The sequence below is a fragment of the Natator depressus genome, chromosome 1 (assembly GCF_965152275.1).
Source record: "Natator depressus isolate rNatDep1 chromosome 1, rNatDep2.hap1, whole genome shotgun sequence".
NCBI lineage: Eukaryota > Metazoa > Chordata > Testudines > Cheloniidae > Natator > Natator depressus.
The window spans coordinates 262,158,566-262,171,433 of NC_134234.1; the positions used below are offsets into that span (position 1 = coordinate 262,158,566).

Consider the following 12,868-nt stretch of genomic DNA (forward strand, 5'->3'; position numbering starts at 1 on the left):
TCTCTTCCCATCTCCTGCTCGCCTCTTCTGTGATCTCCTTCTAGGCTTTTCATTAGGTTTCAAGGTAATCGTTAATGGATGCCAGAAAGATTGAACCAGAGTGTCAAAAACTGACAAAAGATGTGGGGAGTGAAAAGAGAAGCAACAAAGTTGTGGCTGTTTTTTCTAAGTACAGTAATTCCTCAGACTGGAGCTGAATGTGACTGTTTGCTACAGCATCATGGCATGCTGAGGAGAGAACTGTGAAACAGAAGGAAAGAAGAGAGTACCCAACACCTTGCTTGCCAAGTAGGTAGTGTTTTGGGGCAATTTACTCAAAAGTCTATGTTGGATCATATTAAAGAAGTTCTGTATTAAAATCACAAATGAGTTTGATTCCCCATAGTTTAAATTCCAGGGTATTATTAATTAAGAGGTCTCTTGGTTTTTGGTACTGTTTCTCTCCCTCTATGTGTGAAACTTGCAAGCTGCTAATTGCGTTAGTACCTTCTCAGACAGAGTCTGTTCTCAAAGCAATTCACAGAGAGAGAGACTCAAAGCAATACTCTAACAACAGAAACAGCACCCAGAGACTCCTCGCCCTTTTGTTGTGTTAACAATTGTGATTAAAATAGAGATAGAGGATGTATGTGGATGGATGCTTGGTGTGGATAATAACTGAATGATCAGGGAGGTGCCAGCCTAAGAATCCAGTGTCCATCGGCTGAAGAAGGCGTCAAGTGGAAATAACCAGAGGACCCCCGGAGGGCAGACTGGAATCCACCCAACAGCCTCAAGAATGGGAGAACCAAAGAACAAGATAACATCTAGCAGCACGGAGCCGTCAGGAATGTGCTATCTGCTGATTGATTCAGCAACAGCATGATGAAGCAATTCCCATAGACTGGCATAGGAAGAAATTCCTATAAAAATGGACTCTAGAAAGTGAGAACTTTGGGGTCTGATTCTGCAAACCAACTTCCAGGAGCATCAGATGAGCATCTGACAAGACCCTGCTCCCTCCTCATGTCCAAGCCACCTGGCCAGTGGCTTGGCATGAGCAACTCTAAGGCTGGTAACTATGATAACAACCTTCCAGAACCTCTCTCTGTGTGTGTGTGTGTGTGTGTGTGTGTGTTTGTATGAATGAATGTGTGAATAAATATGAGATTGAATGGAATATTATAAAAAAGACAGTGCCCTTCTGAAGCAACAGCAGGGGTGAGGTGCACAAAACAAAAAGAAGCAATGTTAGAAACACTGAGTCTTAAAATGGCTCTGAGTAATCAGACTGTCACTTTGATAAAGGTACATGAAAACTCTGTAAGCAAAAAAAGAAATAGTTACACCTTATGTAAAAATTGATATGGATAATGTTATAGAAGTTAAACTATGGAAGGAATGTGCATTTGCCCCAGAACATGTGCAGGGTATATTGTGGAAGGGGCAAAAGAAATGCAAACATACCATGCTACTTAATTAAAATGCTATTAGGGCTCCAAAGGGAGCCACAATAGGTTGGGTTTTCTTTTTCAGATTGCTGTGTGTTTTGGAAGCGGAAGTTAAAAGTAATCAAAACTCTGGTGAAAGTTGATTGTGTCCCTTTTAAGATAGTCTCTGAGCTGCTGATGGCTTTAAATTCAAAAGCAGGAAGCGTCTTTGAAAATGCAAATTACCTAAATGATAAAGGAAGGAAAGAACTACCATCACAAAGGAGCTGCAGATAAAGGACACACCTGGTCAGCAAACAAATTGTCTAAATAAAAGGCATGGGATAACAAGATAATTTTAATAAATTTAATGATAATAAGTATCCCTGTAACAACGTATAGTGTGTATGATTTTTGGAAAAACCCTTTAAGGTCGTATGGTAATGATGCTTCTCAGTTATTACCTGTAAATAAAACTTAAAGCTTAAACACAGCATGAAAAACATTATAAACTTGGTCTGCTGTATACGAAGGAAAACTCATGGATTTAATGACTAAACAGTGGGATAATTTCCCCATAACCCTTAAAAGATAAAAGCCATTGAAACCTGGCCTGCCTGTAGAACAAAAACAGGAAAATGTGGGGGCAATTCCTCTGTTTTGCCTGCAATCAGCAAGGGTATTTGTAAAAGAAATATTTTAAGCAATAATCTGCCACCCCAAAAGGGGTAGAAACATGTTCTTTTTGTCTTTCAGAAAATCAGGAAAAGCTGATGCCAGCTGAAAAGCAACCCAATACCATGAATCTACTGTCACAATAGAAATTGTGTTTTATGTTCTATGTTTTGTCTTGTGTTTTCTCTTGTTGCTAGCACTGTTGTGTGTTTATATATATATATACACACACATACTGAAGACCTGCAGGTACTTAAAAATAAATTAAGCTCTCTGTCCCAGCTACAGGACAGCCTGATATAAAAACAAGTACATGCCAATGTAGACTTGGTCCAAATTGGTCTGGGTAACCTAAAAGGCCGATGGAATCTTTGGTAATGGCTTAATACTACCACATGGCTTATCCATAAGAAAAAAAAAATATTAGAAATAGGAAACTACACAGCCACAGCTATGGGATGCACTGAAATGCAGATACTTGCACTAGCTACTTTGGAACACGAAATGTTCTGGGTCATATTGGGAAATATTAAGGGTTTGATGCATGTGTTAAAAAAGAAAGAGATCATTGTTTGACACTTATCAATATGAATGGATGCAATAAGTTTCCAGTATTGTAAAACCAGACTTGTTAATGGGAGAAATTGTTGTCGAAATTGCACACCAACAGTCCCTGGAGGCAAAGGTATTGAAGGTTAACCCACTCCCCATATTACACATGGGATCCTTCTGGCTACCCTGGACCTTGAGCCAGTGGGCTGGGGAGGGAGGGAAGCTATTGGACACTAGAGGTTGTACCGAATGGACTCCTCAAAAGTGGGTGTGCCTCACTTTGCCTGTTGCCCCAGAACCTTGTAGTAAAGATACATCACTAGGATCATGTATGTGGCATGAATTGGAATCACAAACTCAAATTGCCTCACAGTACATTCTCTTGAATAGGCTACATAGAAAGTGACACTGACGATTATAAATCTTAGTGTCAAAAGGGGGATTATGTTGGATCATATTAAAGAAGTTCTGTATTAAAATCACAAATGAGTTTGATTCCCCATAGTTTAAATTCCAGGGTATTACTAATTAAGAGGTCTCTTGGTTTTTGGTACTGTTTCTCTCCCTCTGTGTGTGAAACTTGCAAGCTGCTAATTGCGTTAGTACATTCTAAGACAGAGTCTGAATTCACAGAGAGAGAGACTCAAAGCAATACTCTAACAACAGAAACAGCACCCAGAGACTCCCCGCCCTTTTGTTGTGTTAACAATTGTGATTAAAATAGAGATAGAGGATGTATGTGGATGGATGCTTGGTGTGGATAATAACAATGATCAGGGAGGTGCCAGCCTAAGAATCCAGTGTCCATCTGCTGAAGAAGGCATCAAGTGGAAATAACCAGAGGACCCCCGGAGGGCAGACTGGAATCCACCCAACACCTCAAGAATGGGAGAACCAAAGAACAAGATAACATCTAGCAGCACGGAGCCGTCAGGAATGTGCTATCTGCTGATTGATTCAGCAACAGCATGATGAAGCAATTCCCATAGACTGGCATAGGAAGAAATTCCTATAAAAATGGACTCTAGAAAGTGAGAACTTTGGGGTCTGATTCTGCAAACCAACTTCCAGGAGCATCAGATGAGCATCTGACAAGGCCCTGCTCCCTCCTCATGTCCAGGCCACCTGGCCAGTGGCTTGGCATGAGCAACTCTAAGGCTGGTAATTATGATAACAACCTTGCAGAACCTGTGTGTGTGTGTGTGTGTGTGTGTGTGTGTGTGTGTGTGTGTGTGTATGACTGCATGTGTGAATAAATATGAGATTGAATGGAATGTTATAACTATAATTAACTGCTTACTATGCTTCTTTCTGTATTCACAATAAATGTGGTATTTTGCCTTTTCCCCTTTAATAAGATCCTGCTGGTTTTTATTTTATTGGTACAACATTTTGGTGGAGAATTGCGAAAGGGGGAATATTGGTAAAAAACCTCAGTTATTGTAAATATTGGTGTGCACACCGCCAGCTCTATTGAGCTAGGCATTTCTATTAGGTTAACCAGATCTGCTGGCCTCCGAGAAGGTAGCAGGGAAAACAGATTAAACCAGACCTGCTGGCCTCTGGGAAGGTAGCAGGGAACCTGCTGGCCTCCGAGAAGGTAGCAGGGAAGAACAGGTTCACCAGACCTGCTGGCCTCCGAGAAGGTAGCAGGGAGAAATAGGTTAACCAGACCTGCTGGCCTCCAGGAAGGTAGCAGGGGACCTGCTGGCCTCCGAGAAGGTAGCAGGGGAGAACAGGTTAACCAGACCTCCTGGCCTCCGAGAAGGTAGCAGGGAGAAATAGGTTAACCAGACCTGCTGGCCTCCGAGAAGGTAGCAGGGGACCTGCTGGCCTCTGGGAAGGTAGCAGGGGAAAAACGCATAGATTAAGCTATGATTTCAGAATCTAGGCTGTGTCACTGGCTAAGTAATACCAGCAGTGACAAAGAGATTGAAATATCCATGTTAAGATGTTTAAAAGAAAACAGGGTAAGCCAGTACCAGAGGGAGGAATGGAGTCAGAAGGAACTCCAACCTCACCTTTTGTTAAAGAAATTACACCTTTTAAACAAATCCTTCAAAAATTTGGGCACAGTCCTTGGACTAAACAAGCCCTAGCTGATGTCTCCACTATTTCGGACCTGGAGGATAGATTGGCTCAGTATATCCTCATATACAAACCTTCTAGTGCTGCCAAAAGAGGTGCAGCAGCAATTTGGTTGTTGTGGGAGGCATGTAAGGATTCTTCCCTCTGCTTGTCTTCATGAAAAGAGGAAAAGGCACAAATGGAAAAGGGAGCCACAATAAGTTGGGTTTTCTTTTTTTAGATTGCTGTGTGTTTTGGAAGCAGAAGTTTAAAAAGTGACCAAAACTCTGGTGAAAGTTGATTGTGTCCCTTTTAAGATAGTCTCTGAGCTGCTGATGGCTTTAAATCCAAAAGCAGGAAGCGTCTTTGAAAATGCAAATTACCTAAATGATAAAGGAAGGAAAGAACTACCATCACAAAGGAGCTGCAGATAAAGGACACACCTGGTCAGCAAACAAATTGTCTAAATAAAAGGCATGGGATAACAAGATAATTTTAATAAATTTAATGATAATAAGTATCCCTGTAACGTATAGTGTGTATGATTTTTGGAAAAACCCTTTAAGGTCGCATGGTAATGATGCTTCTCAGTTATTACCTGTAAATAAAACTTAAAGCTTAACACAGCAGGAAAAACATTATAAACTTGGTCTGCTGTATAAGAAGGAAAACTCATGGATTTAATGACTAAACAGTGGGATAATTTCCCCATAACCCTTAATAGATAAAAGCCATTGAAACCTGTCCTGCCTATAGAACAAAAACAGGAAAATGTGGGGGCAATTCCTCCATTTTGCCTGTAATCAGCAAGGGTACTTGTAAAAGAAATATTTTAAGCAATAATCTGCCACCCCAAAAGGGGTAGAAACATGTTCTTTTTGTCTTTCAGAAAATCAGGAAAAGCTGATGCCAGCTGAAAAGCAACCCAATACCATGAATCTACTGTCACAACAGAAATTGTGTTTTGTGTTCTGTGTTTTGTCTTGTCTTGTTGCTAGCACTGTTGTGTGTTTAAAAAAAAAATACTGAAGACCTGCAGGAACTTAAAAATAAATTAAGCTCTCTGTCCCAGCTACAGGACAGCCTGATATAAAAACAAGTACATGCCAATGTAGATTTGGTCCAAATTGGTCTGGGTAACCTAAAAGGCCGATGGAATCTTTGGTAATGGCTTAATACTACCACATGGCTTATCCATAAGAAAAAAAATATTAGAAATAGGAAACTACACAGCCATAGCTATGGGATGCACTGAAATGCAGATACTTGCCCTAGCTACTTTGGAACACAAAATGTTCCGGGTCATATTGGGAAATATTAAGGGTTTGATGCATTTGTTAAAAAAGAAAGAGATCATTGTTTGACACTTATCAATATGAATGGATGCAATATGTTTCCAGTATTGTAAAACCAGACTTGTTAATGGGAGAAATTGTTGTCAAAATTGCACACCAACAGTCCCTGGAGGCAAAGGTATTGAAGGTTAACCCACTCCCCATATTACACATGGGATCCTTCTGGCTACCCTGGACCTTGAGCCAGTGGGCTGGGGAGGGAGGGAAGCTATTGGACACTAGAGGTTGTACCGAATGGACTCCTCAAAAGTGGGTGTGCCTCACCTTGCCTGTTGCCCCAGAACCTTGTAGTAAAGATACATCACTAGGATCATGTATGTGGCATGATTTGGAATCACAAACTCAAATTGCCTCACGGTACTTTCTCTTGAATAGGCTACATAGAAAGTGACACTGACGATTATAAATCTTAGTGTCAAAAGGGGGATTATGTTGGATCATATTAAAGAAGTTCTGTATTAAAATCACAAATGAGTTTGATTCCCCATAGTTTAAATTCCAGGGTATTACTAATTAAGAGGTCTCTTGGTTTTTGGTACTGTTTCTCTCCCTCTGTGTGTGAAACTTGCAAGCTGCTAATTGTGTTAGTACATTCTAAGACAGAGTCTGTTCTCAAAGCAATTCACACAGAGAGAGACTCAAAGCAATACTCTAACAACAGAAACAGCACCCAGAGACTCCCCGCCCTTTTGTTGTGTTAACAATTGTGATTAAAATAGAGATAGAGGATGTATGTGGATGGATGCTTGGTGTGGATAATAACTGAATGATCAGGGAGGTGCCAGCCTAAGAATCCAGTGTCCATCTGCTGAAGAAGGCATCAAGTGGAAATAACCAGAGGACCCCCGGAGGGCAGACTGGAATCCACCCAACAGCCTCAAGAATGGGGGAACCAAAGAACAAGATAACATCTAGCAGCACGGAGCCATCAGGAATGTGCCATCTGCTGATTGATTCAGCAACAGCATGATGAAGCAATTCCCATAGACTGGCATAGGAAGAAATTCCTATAAAAATGGACTCTAGAAAGTGAGAACTTTGGGGTCTGATTCTGCAAACCAACTTCCAGGAGCATCAGATGAGCATCTGACAAGGCCCTGCTCCCTCCTCATGTCCAGGCCACCTGGCCAGTGGCTTGGCATGAGCAACTCTAAGGCTGGTAACTATGATAACAACCTTGCAGAACGTGTGTGTGTGTGTGTGTGTGTGTGTGTGTGTGTGTGTGAGAATGAATGTGTGAATAAATATGAGATTGAATGGAATGTTATAACTATAACTAACTGCTTACTATGATTCTTTCTGTATTCACAATAAATGTGGTATTTTGCCTTTTCCCCTTTAATAAGATCCTGCTGGTTTTTATTTTATTGGTACAACATCTACACGGTTCTGTTTAGCAAGGGCTAAGGCTGCTTAAAAGAATTGCTGTGAATGTGATGTGGCTTCTGCAGCCCCAGAGACTGAAATCTCCATTACACTGCACTGCCTCTGCTGGGGTTTCTGCAGCACGGCAAATTGATGTGAACAGTGGTACTTTGCAAGGATACAAATATTTACAGTGCTGATTTTTCTCTCACTTGCTAATTTGTCCCCAGCGGCCTGCCACTCCATTGATCTGTATTGCCAATTGTCTATAACAATCCATTAAATATTAAACCCAGGCACCGTTAAATGAAATAACAGTAGTCCCTCTTAGCTTGAACAAAGCCTAGTGTTACCATATACATTGTCAGTAAATGTGGCCAGGTCAGTACATTTGTCTACTTGCACATTTTTGACTGCCTGTGTGCCAGCAATGCACTTTTTCTGGCTCACGCCTCGCCTTTCAGGTATCCTATGTCACCCAACAAGGAGAAATCTACTTAGAACTTAGTGGCATAAACTAAAAAGCATGTATCTAACATTTCAGTGTAGGGAATAGAGCAGTGGTACAGAAACAGATGTTTTTAAATGGGAAAATACCACAACTTTAAAAATGAAATATTTTCTAATAATGTATTATTTATATTATTTTCATTTCTGTAGACATTGTCCTATGTAAATAACACTATCCATCTGGAAATATCTGAGAAGAGTTCTCCACTGTGTTTAGGTGTGATACTATAATTACTGTTGTATTCTTCTCCCATTTAAGAAACTCAGAAGGTAATAATGAAAATAATATTTTTCTGTGACCTACGTAAAGGTAGGCAGTATATTTACTTACGGGTAGCCCAGTTCCATGAAATTATTCCAGGTCTGCTTTAGCACCATTATAATACCCATTTGCATACAGAGATCAATAAGGCATCCACTAGGGTGGCACTGCAGAGTAAAGAAAAAAAACCCAGTGGTTTAAAGAAGCAGAAATCATTCTGATTCTTTTAATCCTTTTGGATTTGCAGAAATGAATGTATAGTAATTTATAAAACTTTTAAAGAAGCGTTCATTTTTACTATTTTAACGTAAACCCGAAGGAGCAGGTAAGTCCTTTAAGTCCAATCTCTAGCATCCTGCCTTGGCCAGAACCAGAAGCTTAGGATGAAGGCAACACCGTAGCCACAATAGCCCACTGTGTAATTCTGTATGGGTCTGATGGAAAACCTATTAAAGAGAATGGGAGTTATTCTATGGACTTCAGTAGGCTTTGGATCAGGCAGTGTATGCTGTAAGGAATGGGGAGGAAATTTCTGTTGACACCTCAGACAGTTAGTTTACACCTAAAATGCAGTATTTGTACATTATTAATTATTATTATTATTTAGTATTTGACTCAAGTTAATGTCTTGTTATGAGATACTTAAGACTCTGGACATTAAATGATTGCTTGCCAGTTTTTCTTCCTGAGTATCTGCTTCAATCTGGAGTGATTTGGATTTGACTTGGGCTGGATGCTCAGCTGTTGTAAATTGGTGTAGCTCCATATACTTTCATCAATCATTGTAAGAAGTAGAGAGGTTTGAGAACTCACTGCACTGATTAGCCCTTACTGTTCTCAGACCAACATTTTGCACAACCGACTATCCTGACATAAACAGGGGTATCAAAGCTGAATCAGTGAACATTGTGTGCAGTATAGACAGATCAGAATAATTCTTCTCTGATACAGAAATATTCCGGTTTCATTTAAGTAGAGAAAAACGTCACAATAATTCATATAGTGACCTTCTGATGGGAACTGTTTTCCATTGTACAATGAGCTGAGATTTCCCTGTTTATTTTTCTCTATTGACTTCACCGAAGCCTACCTTAAGTCAACAAGGTTGGCAAATAGATTTTTAAAAATCAACCCCACTCAGCATTATAAAGAGGTTAAATTAAAGTAAACAGAGAAAGTAGATAATCCCTCTTTTGATTTAACATCATCTTTATATTTTGACAGGAGTTAGTCACATGAGTAAATTCAGCCCTAGGGTAAGCTGGAGCAACTCTATCAAAGTCAGTGGTGTTTCACTTGTTTACAATAGGCCTGAATTTGGCCACTGATGTTGGACAAGGGGATCTCAGTAGGATAATGCCCTTGCCCCTGGTATCAGTGAAGGGCTGGTCAGAAGTTGTTTTTGATATATATCTCGATATTATATTCTTACCCATGTATATAGAATCATAGAACTATAGTGACAGAAGGGACTGCAAGGGTCATCTAGTCTAAATCCTAAATAAGGCCGGTCAGAGATATCGTTGATAAGTATGGGCCCTCTATATTGGAAAGAATAATACTGCATCTTTTTGCCAGACATTGTCTTTTGCAGCCCAACTTGAGAAAGGCATTTACTGAACTATCAAGGAATATATCAGCTAGCTCACTTATTTCAAACACACACACACACACACACACACACACACACGATTTTGCTTTGGCTACATTTTGGAGTAGGTCTATTTTGATGGAGGAGACTGAGAACATTAACTTTCCATCTGTCCACCTATGACTTTTTTTGTTCCCTGGACTGTACAGCTGCTCAAATAATAAAAAAAAACTGATGTGTGAATAAGCAACTTGCATTAAGAACATGTGTTGTCAATTGTAGGATCCATCTTAGTCATTATTCACAAGTATTTGGATAACCTCTATTCTATTAAGGCCAGTGGGTGGGGGATTTGGAAGTGATGATGAATTCCAGCATGCAACCTGTTACTCAAGATTTGCCATTTGTCATTCATTTGTGAAAATGTTTGTCATTCAGCTAAAAAAACAGGAACAAAACCATGTTACTTGGGTGACCAAATATTAACATTGGAGACTCTGACTTATTCACACGCTGCCAGCTGTTCATTTACAATATCCATCAGCTATTTTTGAACTCTGAATAGATTTATAAAAATGGGATTGTTTTTTGTGTGAATTGCAAAGCCAGCCCCCCTCATGCCTCACCGTTGTATTTTGTAAGCACTGATTACTATTACTACTGGAAAGCTTGCTCAGTTTCTTTGATTTATTTTTGAGTGGATTTTGTTTGCTTCAGATCTGAGGCTGCAGGTCAATAATGCTGTTAGGGGCTTATTCCTTCACCCGCTCACTTCCCTGGTCCTTCTCGCATGAACAGAGAGCAACAATACCCGAAGTCCAAAGGTGCAAACAATTTGATGTCTATTGGGGTGAACTTCCAGCGAGCAATGATTCCAATTTCCTTCCTTAGTGTCCCCCGCCCCAGCTCCGACACCACAAAACCTTGCCTGTGTCCCTGTTCCCATTCCCTGTTCCCATTCCCCCCATTTAGCAAAACATGCTTCCAATTTCCTCCCCCTTAGCAAAACATGATTCCAATTCCCCCAACCCCATTCCCCGTTCCCATTCCCCCCCTTACTTCCTGACTGACTACAGACTATATAATAAAACTTGAGTTCTGCTTAGCTATACCTTAACCAATCATTTGACTGAAATTTAACTAACCAATCCTAACATATTGTAACATGATTATCCAATCAATTATATCCCACCACCTTAATTAGTTTACACCCAGCAAAATTACGTATACAGCAGACAGAAACAATCACAGAACCAGACAGAGACCATGCAAATAAACAACAGTAAAGTGGGAACTATAATGACAAAACAATACAGAAGTGAGGATTTCACAACTACGTCTATAAAGACATAAGGGTTTCCCAGCTGTGTCTATTGATAAGTGAGTTCTTACCGAACAGAAAACTATCAACTAAATTTCCTTTTACATCTTCTAGGCTCTTCCCTTTCTCTGGAGGTGATAGATCAGATCACCTTTCTAACAGCCCCAGATTGCCTTATTTCAATGTGACTAGTTTGGAATGTGAGGATGTGACCATACACTTCCGAGCTTATAGAAAAAAGAACAGGAAGACTTGTGGCACCTTAGAGACTAACAAATTTATTAGAGCATAAGCTTTCATGGGCGACAGCCCACTTCATCGGATGCATAGAATGGAACATATAGTAAGTATATATATATATATATATATATATATATCACATATATATATATATATATACACACACACACACACATACACATACAGAGAAGGTGGAAGTTGCCATTCAAACTGTAAGAGGCTAATTAAGATGAGCTATTATCAGCAAGAGAAAAAAAATTTTTGTAGTGATAATCAAAATGGTCCATTTAGACAGTTGACAAGAAGGTGGGGGGATACTTAACTTTAGGTAAATAGATTCAATATGTGTAATGACCCAGCCACTCCCAGTCTCTATTCAAACCCAAGTTAATGGTATCTAGTTTGCATATTAATTCAAGTTCAGCAGTTTCTCGTTGGAGTCTGTTTTTGAAGCTAATAGCTCATCTTAATTAATTAGCCTCTTACAATTTGTATGGCAACTTCCACCTTCTCTGTATGTGTGTGTGTATATATATATATATATATATCTTCTTACTATATGTTCCATTCTATGCATCCGATGAAGTGGGCTGTAGCCCACGAAAGCTTATGCGCTAATAAATTTGTTAGTTTCTAAGGTGCCACAAATACTCCTTTTCTTTTTGTGGATACAGACTAACATGGCTGCTACTCTGATTCCTAGCTTATGGCTGCTTCAGGCCTTAGCCTCAGAACAGGGCGTCAGACTGTCAGAGTAAGAGAAGGCCCTTACACCGGCAGACAGTGATTTTGATTCTTCTTTTATACCTCTATAACTAGCTAAGTGATAAGAATACACCTAAATTCTTAGAGTATAGGCCTTTACAGACAGGCCTGAATATCTATATCCTAACAAATGAAACAAGAAATAGACCTCATAATTTTTTGACTGAGTGGAAAAGAGTATTTTAGAGGTGGAAAATGACCCAGATTCATATCTGAATTGATTCATATTGAGGATGAACAATAGAAAGCGTCTGATATTTGTTTACATGATTAAAAAAGAGAAATCAAGTTGAGGCCATTTATTAATGTCACCCAAATATGATACATAGACCCCAAAAGCTAAGGGTTAAAAAAACATGTTATCAATATGTAAATATCTTTTTGAAGCAGGTGAAGAGGAATTCAATAAATGATGTAGTGTCAGAGAGCCCCTGGAAACTCAATGATACATTCAAAATAACCTAAGCAGGGGGCCAGAGTCTGCCGTTGCACACATCCTGTGCCATCCATGGGCTTCAATCTGATTGCCCCTAAAAGCCTGAGAGTTACAGAATACTCACTTCTTCCAGTCTCCACCTGTTTATCAGCCTCAAGTAGGCACCAGGGTGTCCTGTAAATCTTCAACATAAGAGCAAACATCAGCTATTTCTTACTAGATCTCTGTTCAGAATCTTAGAAAAAAGCTCAACATAGTTGTTTTAACTCCATTTTCCCAAACAGGATTGATTTAAATATCAAAGATGTAATTATGCAGAA

The 12,868-nt window shown here is 39.6% G+C and overlaps 1 protein-coding gene across 1 annotated transcript in view; it reads right to left on the bottom strand.

The window, feature by feature from the left end:
• Window positions 1–12,868, bottom strand: part of ANO4 (anoctamin 4) — a 282,834-nt gene that overhangs the window by 28,042 nt on the left and 241,924 nt on the right. Inside the window, exons 20-21 of the mRNA XM_074941819.1 lie at window positions 12,673–12,730; window positions 8,265–8,362 (exon numbers count right to left, since the gene is read on the bottom strand). Coding sequence (XP_074797920.1) covers window positions 8,265–8,362; window positions 12,673–12,730 — 156 coding nt within the window. The remainder of the gene's footprint in view (window positions 1–8,264; window positions 8,363–12,672; window positions 12,731–12,868) is intronic.